This window comes from Penicillium alfredii (genome assembly GCF_028826965.1).
Source record: "Penicillium alfredii strain IBT 34128 chromosome Unknown utg000009l_segment0_segment0, whole genome shotgun sequence".
Taxonomy (NCBI): Eukaryota; Fungi; Ascomycota; class Eurotiomycetes; order Eurotiales; family Aspergillaceae; genus Penicillium; species Penicillium alfredii.
The window spans coordinates 1,527,159-1,545,391 of NW_026622706.1; the positions used below are offsets into that span (position 1 = coordinate 1,527,159).

At 52.4% G+C, this 18,233-nt stretch overlaps 6 protein-coding genes across 6 annotated transcripts; 3 read left to right on the forward strand and 3 right to left on the reverse strand.

The window, feature by feature from the left end:
* Positions 1-332: 332 nt before the first annotated feature.
* On the forward strand, positions 333-3,221 carry NUU61_006503 (dynamin-related GTPase MGM1; the record flags this gene model as incomplete). Its single annotated transcript, XM_056657031.1, has 3 exons — positions 333-633; positions 695-2,716; positions 2,785-3,221. 3 exons carry the CDS (start codon positions 333-335, stop codon positions 3,219-3,221), a joined length of 2,760 nt encoding a protein of 919 aa, XP_056509831.1.
* A 961-nt stretch (positions 3,222-4,182) lies between these two features.
* Positions 4,183-6,106, reverse strand: NUU61_006504 (uncharacterized protein; the record flags this gene model as incomplete). Its single annotated transcript, XM_056657032.1, has 4 exons — positions 4,183-4,256; positions 4,319-5,290; positions 5,352-5,690; positions 5,761-6,106. 4 exons carry the CDS (start codon positions 6,104-6,106, stop codon positions 4,183-4,185), a joined length of 1,731 nt encoding a protein of 576 aa, XP_056509832.1.
* A 2,127-nt stretch (positions 6,107-8,233) lies between these two features.
* On the reverse strand, positions 8,234-9,436 carry NUU61_006505 (PIG-Y family protein; the record flags this gene model as incomplete). Its single annotated transcript, XM_056657033.1, has 1 exon — positions 8,234-9,436. The coding sequence occupies one exon, from the start codon at positions 9,434-9,436 to the stop codon at positions 8,234-8,236; it is 1,203 nt and encodes a 400-aa protein (XP_056509833.1).
* A 1,080-nt stretch (positions 9,437-10,516) lies between these two features.
* Positions 10,517-12,249, reverse strand: NUU61_006506 (uncharacterized protein; the record flags this gene model as incomplete). Its single annotated transcript, XM_056657034.1, is given in 5 exon segments — positions 10,517-10,705; positions 10,722-10,883; positions 10,937-11,584; positions 11,638-11,745; positions 11,869-12,249. The coding sequence occupies 5 exon segments, from the start codon at positions 12,247-12,249 to the stop codon at positions 10,517-10,519; spliced, it is 1,488 nt and encodes a 495-aa protein (XP_056509834.1).
* Positions 12,250-13,021: 772 nt separating this feature from the next.
* Positions 13,022-14,071, forward strand: NUU61_006507 (uncharacterized protein; the record flags this gene model as incomplete). Its single annotated transcript, XM_056657035.1, has 3 exons — positions 13,022-13,084; positions 13,140-13,265; positions 13,349-14,071. The coding sequence occupies 3 exons, from the start codon at positions 13,022-13,024 to the stop codon at positions 14,069-14,071; spliced, it is 912 nt and encodes a 303-aa protein (XP_056509835.1).
* A 1,408-nt stretch (positions 14,072-15,479) lies between these two features.
* Positions 15,480-18,033, forward strand: NUU61_006508 (arrestin C-terminal domain-containing protein; the record flags this gene model as incomplete). The annotated part of the gene is made up of 3 exons (XM_056657036.1): positions 15,480-16,158; positions 16,220-17,286; positions 17,350-18,033. 3 exons carry the CDS (start codon positions 15,480-15,482, stop codon positions 18,031-18,033), a joined length of 2,430 nt encoding a protein of 809 aa, XP_056509836.1.
* Positions 18,034-18,233: the final 200 nt, after the last annotated feature.

An 18,233-nucleotide genomic window follows, 5' to 3' on the forward strand; every position in this document is an offset into this window, starting at 1 on the left:
TGGGGTCGGGCGCAGAGAAGAGTCACCGATAATCGGGGCCGGTGAAATGGGTACACTTAAGCCACAGCTGCCCAACAGGAGAAAAAGACCAGTTCAGCGAGGGTTGGAATAGATTGAAAGAACAAGAAAAATCTAAACCAAATAAAAACACAAGACCAAATCACCCTCAACGCCCGCATCCTCACTTCCCTTGCACAGCACGTCATCTCCACGTGACCCGACTTTTTACGGGATACGATGCGGCCACTTGCGCAGGTTGATGTCAGCACTCGATTTACTCGGGATGATCTCTCTCCCCTCCATTTCATCTGATCTTGAATGTGATCCTAACCATGAGCGGGAGGATTCTCTCCCACAGACTAGGCCCGATGCTGCGCAACGGTCTCCTGGCGCGCCAGCTCCATAATGCTGGCTCGAGGACTGGGGGTCTGTTACGCGCAGATGGTGGCGCCGCTCTTCGAGGACGCGCTTGGCCAACAGGTGCAAATGCTATTCACAACAATGTCCCTACTGTCCGGTCGATTTCATTTCATCGCATGTTTCCGAAGCTGGCCCTGAAGATGGCTCGGATACCGGCCATGTTTGGTGGGGCGACAATCGCCGGTCTGGCATACATCCAATATCAAGCGACGCGTATGTACTACGGAAACTTATCTTGGCATGAGTGATCTACTAATGATCTTGCTTGAATTAGAGGCTGGAAACTATGCGATGGATGTATTGAAACAAGCCGGGGAGACTGCGGGGAGCACAGCTACGACGTTATTCCAAGGACTACAGGATGTGGCGGAACAGACACAACGCGGATTCAACAAAACGAAAGACGATATCGAAATTCCCGAATGGATGCAGAAGATCCTTCGCCTGGAGGAATACGAGTCTCAAGATGGCGGTTCATCTGGCGGAGGTGGAAAGGGGCCCAAAGAGGGTCAGACGGCGGCCGTAGGTGCTGCTGCAGCCACGGGTTCCGCGTTTGGATACGATCAATCGGATGAAGATGACTCGCGCCCGGGGCGAGAGGTAGCCGAAGACGACCAGATGATGCTTCTCACCCGCAAGATGATTGAAATTCGGAATATTCTCCAGTCCGTCGGCCAAACCGGCACATTGACGCTTCCCTCCATTGTCGTTATTGGATCACAATCCTCGGGCAAGAGCTCAGTGCTCGAGGCAATCGTCGGACACGAGTTCTTGCCCAAGGGTTCGAACATGGTCACTCGACGGCCCATTGAACTCACGCTTGTCAACACACCTAACGCTCACTCGGAATACGGTGAATTCCCGGCCCTGGGTCTCGGCAAGATTACCGACTTCTCTCAAATTCAGCACACTCTGACAGACCTGAACTTTGCTGTTCCTGAAAAGGACTGCGTAACTGACGACCCGATCCAACTTACGATCTATTCCCCAAACGTCCCTGATCTCTCCATGATTGATCTGCCGGGCTATATCCAAGTTGCGGGCCATGACCAGCCCCCAGAGCTGAAGCAAAAGATCTCCGATCTGTGTGATAAATACATACAGGCGCCCAACGTCGTTCTGGCGATCTCGGCCGCCGACGTCGACCTGGCCAATTCGACGGCACTGCGAGCCAGTCGCCGAGTGGACCCTCGCGGTGAGCGGACTATTGGGGTGATCACGAAAATGGACCTTGTGGACCCGGAGCGTGGCCACGATATTCTGTCCGACAAAAAGTATCCTTTAAGACTGGGTTACGTGGGCGTCGTGAGCCGCATCCCCCAGAAAACTGCGCTCTTTTCCAGGGGCATCGGAAATATCACCAGCGCTATCCTCAAGAACGAGAACGCTTATTTCTCGGCACATCCTTCTGAATTTGGTACACAGTCGGAGGTCTCAGTCGGTGTTTCGACACTACGGAAGAAGCTGATGCATGTTCTCGAGCAAACCATGGCATCCAGCCTGACTGGAACTCGGGATGCCATTAGCCAAGAGCTCGAGGAAGCGACCTATGAATTCAAGGTGCAATATAACGACCGGCCATTGAGTGCAGAGTCTTATTTGGCTGAGAGTCTGGACAGCTTCAAGCATTCTTTCAAGGCATTCGCGGAACAATTCGGCCGGCCGCAGGTACGAGAGATGCTGAAAGCTGAGCTGGACCAGCGGGTCATGGACATCCTTGCGCATCGCTATTGGAACAGGCCTGTGGAGGACTTGAATCCCCCGATGCCTGAATTAGACCCCCTCAAGGACCTTCCCAAGGCTGATCCCGACTCCCTTTACTGGCACCGGAAACTTGATGCCTCGACCTCCTCCCTGACGAAACTTGGAATCGGCAGGTTGGCTACGACCGTGGTCGCCAATTCCCTTCAAAACCATGTGGATTCGCTCCTGGCGTCCTCCACTTTCGCATCGCATCCCGGCGCACATAAACAGATCATCGATGCGTGCACCAGCATTTTGAATGAGCGGTTCTTCAGCACCAGCGACCAGGTCGAGAACTGCATCAAGCCGTACAAGTTCGAGATTGAAGTCGAAGACCCCGAGTGGGCAAAGGGCAGGGAGAACGTGGGCAAAGTACTGAAGAAAGAGCTCCGGGCGTGCGAGTCAGCCATCAAGCTCGTCGAGGACCACGTTGGGAAACGCAAACTCAAGGACGTGATGGCGTTTGTTGACAAAGTCCGAAACGGCGATGTCGTGCTGGACGGCGACGGCGCCGGCGGTGCCGGTGGTTTCAGCTCAGCCCTACTGGAGCGAGGTATGTTTTTCTGTTGATTCAATCGTGTTCTTGGAGCTTCAGAGCTGATTCATGCAAATAATTTCCAGGCCGAGAAGGTGTCTTCCTTCGCGACCGCGCAGATCTAATCAAGATGCGTCTCCTCGCCGTCCGCTCCAAACAATGCGCCACCCAAAAGAACAAGTACCACTGCCCAGAGGTCTTCCTCGACGTCGTCGCCGACAAACTCACCTCGACAGCCGTGCTGTTCCTGAACGTCGAGCTGCTCTCCGAGTTCTACTATAATTTCCCCCGCGAGCTGGACATGCGCCTCGGTCGTCACCTCTCCGACGCCGAGATCGAGCGTTTCGCCCGCGAGGATCTTCGCATCCGCCGCCACCTGGATATCATCCGCAAGAAAGAGCTGCTGGAGCTGGCTCTGCAGAAGATCGAGAGCATCCGCCAGCTGGATGGCCGTACTATGCACCGCAAATCGGAGCGGCCGCCCTCTGGCACGGAGGCGCGGAGTCGTTGGAATTTATTCTGAGGTTTTTTTTTTAAAAAGTCTTGGGCCTGTTTCTTCATGTTTGATACACCTCCCCTCTTTTTCTTCTTTATCTGGATCGTTGCCATACCCCTGTTTAGCCTAGCCCTCTCTGCAATTTTGCTTTTCCTTTCAAGACTCTTCTTTTTCCCTCTTTTGTGTTTCTCTGCTCTGGTGGAGATGTACTTGTCTTTATATCTTTACACCAAGTAGTTGAAATCGTGTACATAGGACTGCCCACCCGAGAACGTCATTACCGGTGGACAAGGCCAGATAATAACCTTACAAGTTACTGCCTAAAGGGTATCTAAGTCGGCGTAGAAGAGGTAATAGGGATGTATGGCATAAAGCAACACCATCAAGAGATATAGACATGAAAGAAATTCATTGAAAAGTTTCGAAAGGTTTTAAACAACGATCCCGGACCTGGTCTATCGATTCCCATAGCGTACAATCCCAAAGAGCAAAAAGGCAGAAATAGAAGTTTCAAAAAAAAAAGGCTGCAACACACAAAAACCGAAAAGGGGGAGGGCCAATTGATGCTTTTTCCATCCTCCCCCATTATTCCACCTCGCACACACGGCACCAACATCAACACGGTGAAGGAGGTCGATGTATGAAAAGTCCAAGTTGGGAAAGGTATAGACTGGGGGAGGGCATGAGGGGAATGGGTTTAGGGGAGAAAAGGCAGGTCATCAGAATCAGGACAGAATGGAAATGGATGTCTATCACAAAAGGCGCGAGAAAGTCGAGTCAAGAATGTGTGGTATGGTGTATGGCAGGGAGGTGTCGTAGCGATTTTCCGAAAGGGTGCTTTCCAAGAGAGTTTCGGATGAATTATGGCAAAAAAAAAAAAACCAGATGAGAATGAAGGAAACTCAAGAATCCAAAAAGGAAGAAAAGAGAAGACGGTTGTGGATATTACAGACAGGAATTCGACATGGCGCTAGTGAGCATGACTTGTTTACTCCCGCGAGACATCACGGCCAAACAGTTTCGCCTTGATCCAGTCGAAGGCGACTAAGAAACGGTTGCGGGCTGTAGCATAGGATATTAGCAACACGTCTTCAACTTAGGTGTATCATCAAAGGTAAACTTACTGCTGAAGCACATGCTCAGGTAGGCACTGCGCCAGAAGAGGTAGGTCATGGTACCACCGCTGGCAATGTTGCCGCTCAGCCAGCTGATATCGGCCACAGCACGCTCCTTGCCAATGTAGGCCAGACTGCCCTGGTGCGAGTACTGGAAGGGGCCGATCTGCTTGGTGCGGCGCAGCTGGCGCTGGCGCTCGCGGATCTCGTCGAAGACCTGGTTGCGGTCGTCGTCGGACTTGGCCTGGGACTGGGCATCGGAAAGGCTCTTCAGCTCCTTCTCAATGGCCTCAGTCTTGGCCATGGTGTTGAAGAGGCGGCCGAGGAATGCACCCTCCTGGCCGGCAACCTGGGCAGTCGGGGCGTAGTTGCTGATGGCGCAGTCACCCACGGCCCAGACGTTGTCGGCACCGTTCACGACTAAATACTCGTTCACGGCCAGACCGCGGCGCGAGTTCTTCTGGGCAGGCAGCTGGTTCATCAGGTCACGCACGACGGGGCGCACAGCGTTACCGGTGGCCCAGACCAGCAGACCATAGGGGATGGTCTCGATCTCCTTAGAGCCGTCAGGCTTGGTAACCTCGGCCTGGATGTACTTGTCGGTGACGTTCTTGACCATGGTCTTGGCGCGGATAGAGATCTCCTCCTCCTTGAAGGTCGATTCCGTGTAGTCAATCAGCTGCTTCGAGAACATGGGCAGGACATTGGGCAGGGCCTCGACCAGCGTCACGTGGAAGTTGTCCTTGATCTCGGGAATCCACTTCTTGAGGTCATCATTGAAGAAGTCCTGCAGCTCACCGGCGAACTCAACACCAGTCGGGCCACCGCCGACAACCACCATGTGCAGCAGACGCTTGACCTCCTCGGGGGTCTGGTCCTTGAACATGGCCGTCTCGACACAGTCCATGATGCGCTTACGGATGTTCTGAGCATCACCGACCTCCTTCAGGAAGCAGGAGTGTTCACGGACACCCTTGATACCTGCACATTGCCAGTCAGTACACACTGCAAATAATTATTGCGGGGGGTGAGTGGCACCCACCGAAAGTCGCGTTCTCGGCGCCAACGCCGATCACAAGCATATCGAAAGGCACCTCGGTGTGCGAGATGTCACCCTTAATCTCCGAGTCGTCACTGATAGACACGACACGCTTTTCGTAGTCGATCTTGGTGGCCTCGGCTTCGTAAAATTTAACGGTGGCCTTCTTGTGGCGCAGGATGTTGCGGATAGGTTCCATGATCGAGCGGTGCTCGATCAGACCGGTGGTACATGACGGCAGCAGGGGGGTGAAGAGGAAGTAGTTGCGGGGAGAGACAACAACCACGTTGTAGTTTTCGGTATCGAGCTTCTTGAGCAGGGAGATAGAACCCCAGCCAGTTCCTAGAAGGGGGGAGGAAACTCTTGTGTTAGCGCAGCTGGTCCTGTTGAGCTTCGCGCGACCAAGACCTACCAAGGATGACAAGGGTCTTCTTCTCCGGGTCCGGCTCGAACTGTTCCTCGGGGTGGCGCTGAGCGTAGATCTCAAAGGCCAGAGCTCCGGTAAGACCGACACCGGTGAGCCAGGTTAACCGCCAGCCCCAGCGGAGGAATCGGAATCGCTTCTTAGGCTTGGGCGCCGGTGAGGGGGCGGCATCAGCATAGCCGCGGCGAGCGACGCGCGACACCTGGGAGATGTTGTTGGCCCGAATCGGCTTCGCGCGGAGGGCCAGTTGCGACGTCGAGATAGATCGGCGCGAGATGGACATCATCGACGGAGAGAGCATCTTGGAGCGAATTGCTAGCGAGCTGCCAGCCATTGTGGGAAGGGCCACCGTGGAGGGGGAGAGGGGGAGAGGAGGATGGATGGAGAAGGAGACAGAGTTCCCAGTGATAATCGGAGCAACAGCTATCGGGTGAACAAGAAAAAAAAATTCTTTGTTAAGCTGCGTCTTAAGCAATGCTGTTTTGAGCGAATCGGTGTGCCGGGACCCAAAGGGGGCGCCTCGTGGTACCCGGTACCTCACAACGGGCGGGCGGTCCCATAATCTGCACAAGTACAAGCTACCTCTGGAGCTCCGCAGTGGATTTACAAATCCCGGGCACCAATTTTGGTCCAATTTTATACAATGGAATTTTGGGCATGTTGTGATCGAACTTAATAGTGCTTTAGACTGGTAGAATGGTGGAAAGAATGGGGGCAAAAAAAGAGGATACTCGGGATACGTTGCTATAAACATTCTATTCCTTTAACACCCGTGGATAATTCTGCAAATGTTATTATGGCATCACGACAATCAGGCCCAAGGCTATTTTTCTTATAGCTGACTCTGCATCGGTCCTGGCCTGCAGCATAAGGGCACCCGCAACTTAGTATCAGTTGGCCCAGGTGTACACGGTGAAGAAAAAAGTATAGGTGAGCATCGCTGCCTCCAAGTGGTGTAGTTTCATATCCAAGACGGACTTTCGCGACAGGGAATAAAAATACCGTGCTGTTCCTCGGTGGACATACCGAAGATTGCGTGGGCGTTGGTCGTGGTTGAAGTTGATGTCCTCATAGCTCACGGCTTCGGCCATCTTGACGATGGCAGCCATGTATGATTCGAGAGAGGAAAACTTGAGATTAATAATGCCCCAGAGGAAAAAGTGCGGAAGGCAATATAGTATTTTTTGGCTCCATTTCAGTAAATACGGGACCAGTATATTTGATTTATACAGAGGCGAATTTGCATATCCAGTGCTCGCGAGGTCAACACCTCCTGGACTCGAGTTTGGTCTTAGGTTTCTTGTATGATATGCTGGTTCTAAACGGCATCTATATCTCGGCCCTCGAGGATGCACTTATACGTCGTGCTATCACCATAGAAAACAATTACCAGGGAATGTTGGATACTTCTGCCAATCTCTATAAGGGTCGTTTACAAATTTTATTGCCAGATTGAGTTGCGGGCATGCAAAACCCAAGACCAGCATCCATTCCTAGTGCAAAGGTGGTTGCTACAAATATTGATTCTTTTCTCTCTACTCTTTACCTAACTTTCCTCTGCAATATTCTCAATATCTATCAATGAATCTGACAGATCAGAATATGAAGAATATTGCCTGATCTACAGCAAGACTTTTCTCATAGTTGCTTTCTATGGTGAGACCATAGAAAGCAAGCGGGAAAAAAAGGAAATAGAAAGGAAGGTGGACCCATCAACAGGTTAGGGAAGTATTCTCCATAGGGAGAAATTAACCGCGGACGACAAGAAAAGCTTGGAATGAGAAATTAACCTTGGGGGACAAAGGCCCACTCGGGGGGCCATTTGCCGTGTCAACACCATTTCGGGTAGGTATACTCCTGAGGTCTCTAAGGTCCAGCTTTCAGACCTCTTCTGAGTGCCAGCTGAAATGATCCACAGGGTTACGCCAATCTATTGGCATAGAAATACTCAAAGTGCATTGAAAGGAAATACATCTATGACATGCCATTCTACATATTAAGTGAGGAAGTATACACATCTCGGGGATGTAGATCAGGTCGCCAAAATTACCCGATTCGGCAATTCTGGGGACTACCTAGGGTTTTGTGGATGCTCGGTATACTTGCATTTGTCACAGTGGACGCTGTAAAGACTTGATCTAGATCGGTGCTGACAGATAACCTATCCGATTGTACTCTACTAGATAGTGAATTAGCCGAATCCTAGAAAGGAGCCGGGGTGTCGTGAGGCTATAGGCTGTAGCGAAACAGTATACTTGAAGACCTTAGCCATGGCTTGCTAGCAGCAAGGTGAATAACCCCCAGGTAGGTAAAATAGGTAACATAGCAAAGAAACGGACATCATGAAACAAGTAATCTCCATATCTCAATAAACAAACACAGTGAAACGCCGATTCTTTATGCAGAACATCTATACCGATAATAACCCTTGCCAAAAGAAAAAAAAAAGGATACCACATCCTCAAATATCCTCTCCAGATATATTGGCATGCTTGAAATACTTCATACCAACCCAAGCAACAACAACCCAAACCCACGACATGACCGCCGTCAAGATGATAAGGGCAGGATAATAGCCGACAATCGGTAAGGTAGGATCATCCTCGAGTTCCGGAGGAGCATAGGGTGTCTCGCCAACATCCCAGGCCCAACTCCAGACCTCGAAGCAGCTACCAATGCCCACGACAAAGACCAGCCAGGTGACGATCAGAATAATCCAGCCCCACCACTCCGTCTCTGAGTAGTCCCACGCGATATCCGGGCTGCTGCTTTTCATCTCGACCGAGTGCGTGGCTAGCGGCGACGATTTGGTTCGATGGACGGGCCGGTAGGCTGTTTCTGGTTGGAGCGGGTAAAAGGCATTGGTTTTTGAGGAGGGGGTGGCCCTGTGCAGGACTGCGGCGGTGCCGGTGCTGGCTGTGGGATTATTATTATTATTGTTGGTGATGGTGGTATTGTTGTTGGCATTGGTACCCGCACCGGGGGAACCGGTGGGCAGGAAAGAGACGAGATCTTCTTCGTCGGTCCCCGTTTCCTCGCCCAGGAGCTTGTGTTGCGAGACACCGCGGCGGCGGGCCACAGATGACCGATGGGGCCTTTGGGAGGTGTTTGAGCGGAACCAGCTGGGCTGGGAGATGTCGGCGGTGTCATCGTCGTCGAAGCTCTCGCGGGGGGTAGGCCCGTGGTCAGGCGAGGTAGGATCTCGGGGCGACCGCTGCCCATCGCTGTGAAGCCGACCCGAATCCGAAGGTTTTGTAGTAGCGGTGGCGGTGGTAGCCGCCGCGACAGCAGCAGCCCTCTTGTCTCGCAACTCGATGCGCGTCCCCAACAAGGCCGTCTTACGCAACGAACCTCGTCGTCGACGCGTGCGCCGCTGCTGGAGCGCCGCCGACATGGCTTTGCTGCCACTTGCTGCTGCTCCGTCACCCGCCACGCGTGGCAGGGCGAGTCGCAGATCCTCGCCGTCGGCGTCGTGTTCCATGCCGAGACGGTGTTGATTGGGCCCTGACTGGGACGTCTGGTTCATGCGCAGGAAAGAGAGTCGAGAAAGGAGGGAACCTGGGAGGTTGCGCTTTTGGTCGCTGTCTGCGCTGCCCGATCGCGCGCGGTTGGGGGTTTCTTCGTCGGTCGTAAATCGTGCATGGCTGCTTTCGCCATTGTCCATTTGGCGCAGAGAGAATGGATCCGGGGAGCTGGAGCGTCAGCTCGCCGGCATTTAGTCGTCCAGCATTGGAAATTCCGGAGGTAGGTTAAGTGGTGGGCCCCCGGGCTGTCGCTGTTTCAGATTGCTAAGTGCTGGGGGCGCGGGAGAACCAGAACACAGAGTGTTATTGTTGCCTGAGGCGCCACCTACGGTTAAATGTATAGACATCGGATGCATCCAAAACACGAAATTGAAATTCAATTTCACAGCATCACTAAGCTTTCTTCAATTGCAGTATTCTTGAGCTGTTTCGAGAATTGGGCTAGTCGCTATGCAAGAACATAATAGGAGAACAAAATCCCTGGCCAATGGTTTAGAACCCAAGAAATCAAGACAAAGGCAAATTGGTATATGAGCTGGAACGCCGAAAGGGTAGATAGAAAAAGACATCATCCGAAGTCAAGCACGGCAAGGAGACTCATCGCGGCATATACGCATACTCTGGCAGGGGATCCAGGTCATTGGTCAACGGAGAAAATCCATGGCAACCCATGAAAGGATCTTTTGAATAGTGGAAAGCAGTATCAAAGAAAAACGAAAGGAATACTAAGAGAGAAAAAAAAGACAAGACATGAAACAAATTTGATACAGCACAACACATGTACTGGAATGATGGAATGGCAGCTAGAAGATGACAAGAACGGACCAAAAGACCACAGAAAAAAGGAGAAGAGAGTAGGGAGGTCGCTTTTGATCTTGGAGCATTGCAAGGGGAAGTCAAAAGTCCAAGGGATACCTTCAAACAGGCGCAATGCAGACTCAGAGGGCAAAGAAAAGATCGAATCAACAGTGGACTTGGGGTATTCGGTGCACAACACACAAATTCCATTTCAGACAAAAGCAGTTTGTTCGCTTGAAAAAAATGATCCACTCGAAGGGGCAACTTGAAAGAAAGAGAGAATGAGGAAAAGGGAAATTGTAAGAGCGTGGGGTGAAAGAGGGTCGGAAGCTTTAAAGATCGTGAGAGGCAAATGGGGTCGGTCCTCGAGTCATAGAGATCAAAGCAACCGCGAACTCTCATCAGGAATCACCAAGGACGGATTACGCCTGGTAGCCTCCGTTGAAGTTGTTGGACTGGTCCCAGTTTCCGGTCGGAGACATGGGTTGGCCGCGACCGTACCCTCCAGCATTTCCGGGAACCTGGGCAAAGCCCTGCGCGGGCATGCCTTGTCCGCCATAGTTGTTGGCTTGTTGATCCCAGCCTCGACCAGCGGGAGCAGGGGCCTGGTGCTATCAGCATATTGACTGGCAGGTCCGCGTGGAGACGTCTGGGCCACATACCTTGGTTCATGGGGGTTCCAGGGCCGCCGTACTGGGGAAAGAAACCGGGGCTATTGTTAAACGCGGCGTTGCCCTGCTGCGCAGAGAAGTTGTCGAACTGGCCCGTCGGAGGCCGATCCTTGCCCCACTGTGACAGTCAGCGAAGGAAGCTTTTGCGAAAAGAGGAGGAAGGGAACATACACTACACTTTAGGGGACGACCGTTGACGTTGTAGCCGTTCAGCTGACAGATGGCCATGGCGGCATTTTCATGCGAATCCATCTTGACGAACGCAAAGCCTCGGTCAGCTTGGAGACGGGTCTCCAGAACATAGCCGAAGTTTTGGAACAAGGGCACCAGGTCGTTTTGAGTAGTGTAAGGGGTCAAGTTGCCCACGTAGCAAGTTGTCTGCCACTGCGGGGTCTGCTGCACCACCATGTCATAGCTCTGGATCCCGTGAGTGGGGAAGTGATGATGACCGAACGGGGTGGTGGGCGTCATGCCCATCGCAGCCATCGCTTGCTGCTGGGAGATCGAGGGCTGACCCTTTTGGTTAGCCCAGTTGCAACGAATGGCCCGCGAGCCAAGCCATTCCCCGTCCATCGAGTTCAGGGCCTTGTCTGCCTCGGAGCGGTCACGGAAGGCAACGAAACCGTAGCCGCGCGAGCGTCCGGTCTTCATGTCCCACATCACGCGGGCCTCAGAGACAGATCCAAAGGCAGAGAAAGCCTGCTGTAGAACCTCATCGTTCACTTCGTTGCTCAGATCACCGACGAAAATATGGAAGTGGTTGGAGGTGTCTTCCTTGTTGGTGCTATTGGACTGGTATGCCCAGTTTACGCGGATTTCCTGGGGGATATCTGTTAGGGCCACTGATTAGTCCTAGAGGTGAATGTACTAACCGATTGGTGAATACGACGACCATTGAGGGTCTGCATCGCTCTCTCCGCCGCTCCGGGGTCGTCGAATTCCACGAATCCGTAGTTGTAACCCTTTGTGCTGAATTGACCCTAGATTTAGAGGCAAAGTGGGTCAGAACAAGGCATCTATAAATAAAGAGACGGCCGCATGATCGACGGTCTCTAAGTTGGGCGACAGTTCGTCGACAGGCTAGCAAGAGACAGGAAACTCACGTTCTTGTCCGGGATGATCTTCACACTGACCACGTGGCCCGTAGTCTCAAAGATTTGCTTGAGGATGTCCTCGGTCACCCGCGGGTCCAGTCCACCAACATAGAGAGCTCTCTTGTTTGGTTCGGGGGCAGCGCGGCGAACAAATCCACCAGCACTCGTCGGAGACATCATGTTGCCAGACATGGGGGAGGTGATTGCGGTAGGAATTGGGTTGGTGTTCTGGGGGATAATCACCGGAGGGCGCGGCGGAGGGGGCATGTGGGACGAATTGGCCTGGCCGTTGCCTTGAGCGGCATCGTACTGCTGGTTTTGGGCACCGGCAGCGGGTTGGGGAGCCGACGGCAGAGAGGCAGGGGTCGATGCCGAAGCGTTTTCAGCCATTGCTGATGATCGTGAATGGATTAATATGTCGGGAAAGGCAATCGGGGGGAGCGGGTAGTGCAGAGGTCGGACGGTATAAATGCCTGACTGGGACCCAGTGGTGTTAGGCGAGTTGACAATGTCAGGCGTTTGAGACAATGGAGAGCGCCGCAGAAAGCCACAGTCGCGAATGAGACCTATATGTATACGTAGTATACAGGGCGCGGGGGTCCAGCCAAAAGAGACAGAAAAAGTTCCAAAAGGCTAAGCTGGTTTGATCGGAACCAAGAGCACGAGGGTAACCGTGGTCAACGCGTCGCAACCGATGCGGCTTCGGATCACACACAGGACGAAATGGTCAAGAGCTTTATACTGGTTCTTGTAGACAAGATGTCCGGGGGAGGAAACGGCGATCAAGCGCTGGAGAGAGCCCAACAAACAACTTCGGGAAGACAAAAAAGAGCAGGAAAACACGAACTAAACGGCAAGTTCCGAAGCTGCAAGGGCAAAGCCACGAACTGAAAAGGAAAACAGGAAGGAAAAAGGAAAAGGAAAAAGAAAAGAGATGGAGATGTGCTAAGACACAGACAAGAAGACAGAGAGAGTAAGGGAGAGAGAGAAAGAGAGAAGAGAGAGTTAGCCGCTAGGGGTGGGGGGCACCACTTAACCCCAACGGGCTTAGCCGCGAAGTTCGTGTGTACAACCCAAGTACCACGTCTCAGCTGGCACCTCCCGAGACCTGATTCTCTCTCTCTTTATCTCTCTTTATCTCTCTTTCTTTCTTGGATTCATCATGGCTTCTAGTTATTCGAATCCAGAGTCATTGGTGGAGCTCTCAACTTTGGTCGAGCGAACGGTAAATTCCCCTTTCTGCAAATCCGATCCTCGAGGCAGATTCTGACCGCTGGCAGCTCGTGGACACCGGGCGGTTGTTCAGAAAATCGGGGTCCATGCCGTCGAGAACCAATTTGCAACGGGCCCTTCCGTCGTATTCGGACAGTTTTCAAGAGGCCTTGGATAATCTGTCGGAGCAGATTGTGAGTAGTCCTTGTGTCCTGTGATGCTGTCAATACCCCATTCAGGAAAATGATTGATGGGTTGTTTTGTTGACGTCACCCAGTTCATTGCCAAAGCCTTCTTGGAAAAGGACTATGAGGCCATCAAGGCCCGACAAGCTGCACCCCCTGCTCAAGATGTGGCCATGGGCGAGGTTCCCCAAGAGGTGGAGCCAGAAGCACAACCCCAGCCTACAGGCATTGACCTAGACTCTGAGCTTCAAGAAGCCCAGCCAAAAACAGAAGAAGGAACTTCGGGGGTGTCACCGACTCCTATAGAGACCATGCCTAAGGATTCAGGCGATAGCGTGACTGTCAAAGAAGAAAAAGAGCCAGCAAATGCCGAACCAGGATTTCCAGGCACTACTGACGAAATCAATTTTGATTCTGTTCTCAATGACAGTGGTGGCCCAAACAGTTTTGACCTGGATCTTGACTTTGGCAATGATGACATGGGGAACCAGGCCTTTCTCTCAGGATCAAGCTTCGGCAACACGGGTATGGGGGGGACCGACAAACCCAGTGTGTCGCAACCCCCTGACAGCTCTGCACATGCCACCGGTGGGGGTGCATTCGACATGGAGCTGCAAAGGACAGAGGGCGGGGCCAATCAACTACCAGGACAGGACAGTGCCATGGAGGACATCATGGGACCCGGAGAGTCTAGCTTTGATGATCTCTTTATGGAAACAGAGAATCTCGGGGGAAATGGCACGGGCGACCTGAATCAGCTGGAGGGGGATAGCCTGATGAACATCAGTGAGCTGGATGATAATTGGTTTACTTGAGGAGATCCTAGCAAAGTGTATGCAGCTTCTGATGTCTCGCAAGAGGGATGTGATTTCCCATGATCTGCATGCGTCTGAAGTGTTGACTAGTTCACCTGGACAGATCTACCGGGCATTTGTCATCTGTGATGCCATAGAACAGATCCATGGATGAGTTCGATGTTATTGAACAGTGGTTCTAAGAAATATATAATAGAATTTGAACCTATGTGGAACCCTAGCTGGAGAAATCTCCTAGCTTAGTCCCTGTGGCTGAGCATGGTGTGAACTGGCAAGAGACGTGGGACAGACCTGATTGTGCAACATAGGAATAGAGACTTAGGAAGTAGAATATTTATGGTTTAATTTATATATAATAAATTCATGAGAATCAAATAAATAAAATATCTTTTGTGTTTGTTTTGATCTATGGAGACCCCATCCTAAATAACCTCAGAAATGAGATCATCCGCTGTCACAGAGCACAGACCCTTCTGTTGATGTCCATCACCCTACTTACATTGGTCAATGTGCCAGAGCCAAATGAAGCTAACTTGTCTAAGATGCACCTGAACAGGTTTTCTTTTTTCTGTTTTCTTTTTTTTTTTTTTTTTTTCTTTTTTGGTCTGTTTTTCTGACCGATCCCCTCGAAGGATGAGCAGGATGAGCAGGATGAACACGATGAACCGGTGTGACGACTTCCAGGCCTTAAAATTCCCCGCACCCAACAGCAAAGTGTATTTCTCCTTTTTTATTCTTTTTTTATGCCTCAATTTTCTGTCTTTGTTCACCTCCCATGAACATGGCCTTACTAAGAGGCTCTGGCCCGGATCGCCGGATCGCAAATCCCCCGTCGGCCGTTCATGTCATCATCGATTCTTCATGTTGATGTGAAATCCTCTGCTGGCCTCGCTTCATTGATGCGCCACATTACGACGCACTAGTTCCAAGAAAAAGAAAAAAGAAAGGAAAAGAAAAGAAAAAAGAAAAAAGAAAAAAAAAATCCCAAAAAAAACGAGGAACCTGCTCCAGAGGGATCTGCACTGCGCTGATCATTGGGGTGGAGGCCCCCCCGTGTGGATGAAGTCAGGATTCCATTTCTCCTGCAAAGATCGGTGTGCTCCTTGCATGGATCACTCCAAGGGATCAAAAGTGAACGTTCTTTCAACACGGTGAGCTTGTGTTGCCTGGATTTTGCTTATTTGGCTGCTCCTTCGCATTCTTTGGCGCTTGTGTGAGGTTCTGTCTTTCTCTTGCGTCTTCCCAGAGTTGTGTAAAAGTAATACGCGGGCGTCTTGGGTGTTTTTGATTCTTATTATCATTATCATTCTTCCTTTTTTTTTCTCTCTCTTTTCTCTTTTGTCTTCTGTGACACCCCTTTAATCACGGCCCTGTTCATTATGCTCATCGGACGACTCGGCATATCGCGATGATGGCAACTTACGTTCTCCCCGCGCAGGTTTCGCGGTCGGCTTCTGTTAGCGACCCCGTTTCTCCACCCGACTGGTCTCCGTTGTCGCTCTCCATCTCCAGTCTCATTCGCACCCGGTCAACTCGTCGCCAGTCGAGTGTTGAGGAACAATTTGCACCAACTCGTCGAGGGTCGATTCTCAAAAGGCTGGCGGGCCCACGAGAAAACGCGAAGCGATTCCTTCGCCTGCGGTCGTCGAGGGTACAATCGCCTCCCCTGCAACCCACCCCGCGTTGCAGAGGTGCCCGGCCAGTGTCGGAAATTATATTCCCAACGAATGCACAGGCATCGCTTCCCGAGTTAGATGACGGCGAGATGCGCTCGGATTCATCCTCCACGGCCACCGAGGTGCTGCCCCGGCCGGTGCCGGAACCCCAAAATACCGCCGCTTCCGAGTTGGCGACACCGTTCACTCCTCTTCGCAATGAGAAAATTGTCGCTACGGGAAGTGGAATCACGGTCGGCATCGCTCTGACGGAGCCAGTCCTCTATCTTCAAGGCTACGACCAGCATGACCCCAGTAGCAAGAAGTCGGCAATCTTGCGTGGGCAATTGCACTTGAAGGTATCGAAATGTGTCAAGATTAAGAAAATCTCGATCTGTTTCCGCGGCCATGCCCAAACGGACTGGCCCGATGGTACGGCTCCCCGATACCCGGTATCCCCTAAAGACATCCATTAATTGACCGAGTGGTGTAGGGATCCCGCCCAAGAAGATTCATTTCCACGATAAGAAGGACCTGTTCACCCATGGCGTGGTCTACTTCAATCATGGCGATACAGCGCTGATGCAGAACGACTACGGAGCGCATTACTATCAGCATGCCCAACCGATATCATCGGTGCCCGGGAAGGAGGGGGTATCGGCAACGACACGAGAACTGTTCTCCAACCGGAACTCTGGTGCTTCCTATGGCCAGCCCACCGGTAGGGATGCCAAGCGCCTCTCGCTGCCGATGAACCGCGGACATTCTCGCAGTTTCAGCAAAAACGAACCCCCGCCCAGTGCTCAGAACCAGCCCCAACGCAACTATCGCATGTTTCCCGTGGGCGACTACTTGTACAGCTTCGAGTTCCCTATCGATGGAGCGTTTCCAGAGACAATAAAAACAGACTTGGGAACTGTCCGGTATGATTTGGAGGCTATGGTAGAGCGATCCGGGGCATTCCGGCCGAACCTTTTGGGCACGATGGAGATTCCCGTCATCCGCACGCCGGCCGAGGGTTCTCTAGAGCAGGTCGAGCCGATTGCCATTTCACGAAATTGGGAGGACCAGCTTCACTACGACATTGTCATCTCGGGCAAGTCATTCCCACTGGGCTCCCACATCCCGATTGCGTTCAAATTGACTCCGCTCGCCAAAGTCGAATGTCACCGGATCAAGGTTTACGTGACGGAAAATATTCAACATTGGACGGCGGACAAGAGTGTACACCGGTTCCAGCCGTCAAAGAAGGTGCTCCTGTTCGAAAAGCGAGCCGATTCTCCCAGCACGAGTACCTACCCCGGTAGTTCCATGCGCGTCACCGCAGGCGGCGGAATTGACTGGGATCGTCGTGCCGCTGCTGCCAGAGGGGAGGAGATTGTGGATCGGAGTCGGACCAATCTTCTCGGAAACTTGGCCGGCGAGTCTGGCATTGGGCCTACTGAAATGGAGTTTAATGTGCAGCTGCCGAGCTGTCCCGAGATGAAGGGCCGGGACGAATCCCAGCGACTGCACTTTGATACAACCTACGAAAACATTCAGATTAATCATTGGATCAAGGTAGGTGGTTTTTTTTTGATCCCTTCGTCGCGCGATGTTCCATGCTAATGTGGAATCTCCCAGATTGTGCTTCGTCTGTCCAAGGTCGATGAACGAGACACGGGCAAACGGCGACATTTCGAGATCTCGATCGATTCCCCGTTTCATATACTTTCCTGCAAAGCCACGCAGGCTAATATATACCTGCCCGCCTACACGAGGCCGGCTGCGGAGCCGGAACCGCCCGCCCAGGAATTCGAGTGTGGCTGCCCCGGAGCGCCATTGGCCTCGCGAGAAAACTATGTTCCATCGAACTCGGATCGCGAAGATCATAACCCGGCCCTGACTCGGCGGGGCTCCACCGGCCGCACTTTCGGGCGGAGTTTCACGAACGGGTCCGGCGGCTTAGTCCGCCCGCCCCAGGCACATCTGGCCCAAGAACCGAACGCGCGGGACGACCGAGCCCCTCCTCGCCCGATGCATCTTCTGCGCGTCCCCTCGTATGCGCCACCTGCCTTTGAAGATGTGCCGCCACCACCGCCCCTCGTCACGCCGCCTCCCGAGTATACGTCCATTTTCAGCAGTGACGATCGTGAGGCGGTACTGGAAGATTACTTTTCCCGGCTGTCGTTCCATGACGAGGAGCCCGAAGAGGATGACCGGGGTCATGCCCGCGTCGATGTGCCTCTCACCCCGGGCGGCCGTATCAACCGCAGTATGGACGTCCCCCGGGAATGGGTGCGCCTCGACGACGTGAACGTTCAATGACAATTTTCATGTCAAGTTTTCTCTCGGTGCTCGCTTGGTGATGTCACGCTTGACGGCCGTTTTATATTTTCACGTTCCTCACGGTATCCAGATCATGACGTTTACGACCATTGTTCATATCGGAGTGGGGGTAAGGAGGGCGAAATAGGGAGTTTCCAGCGGTCATTCCAATAGATGTCAGATGTGTTTGGGATCGAGTT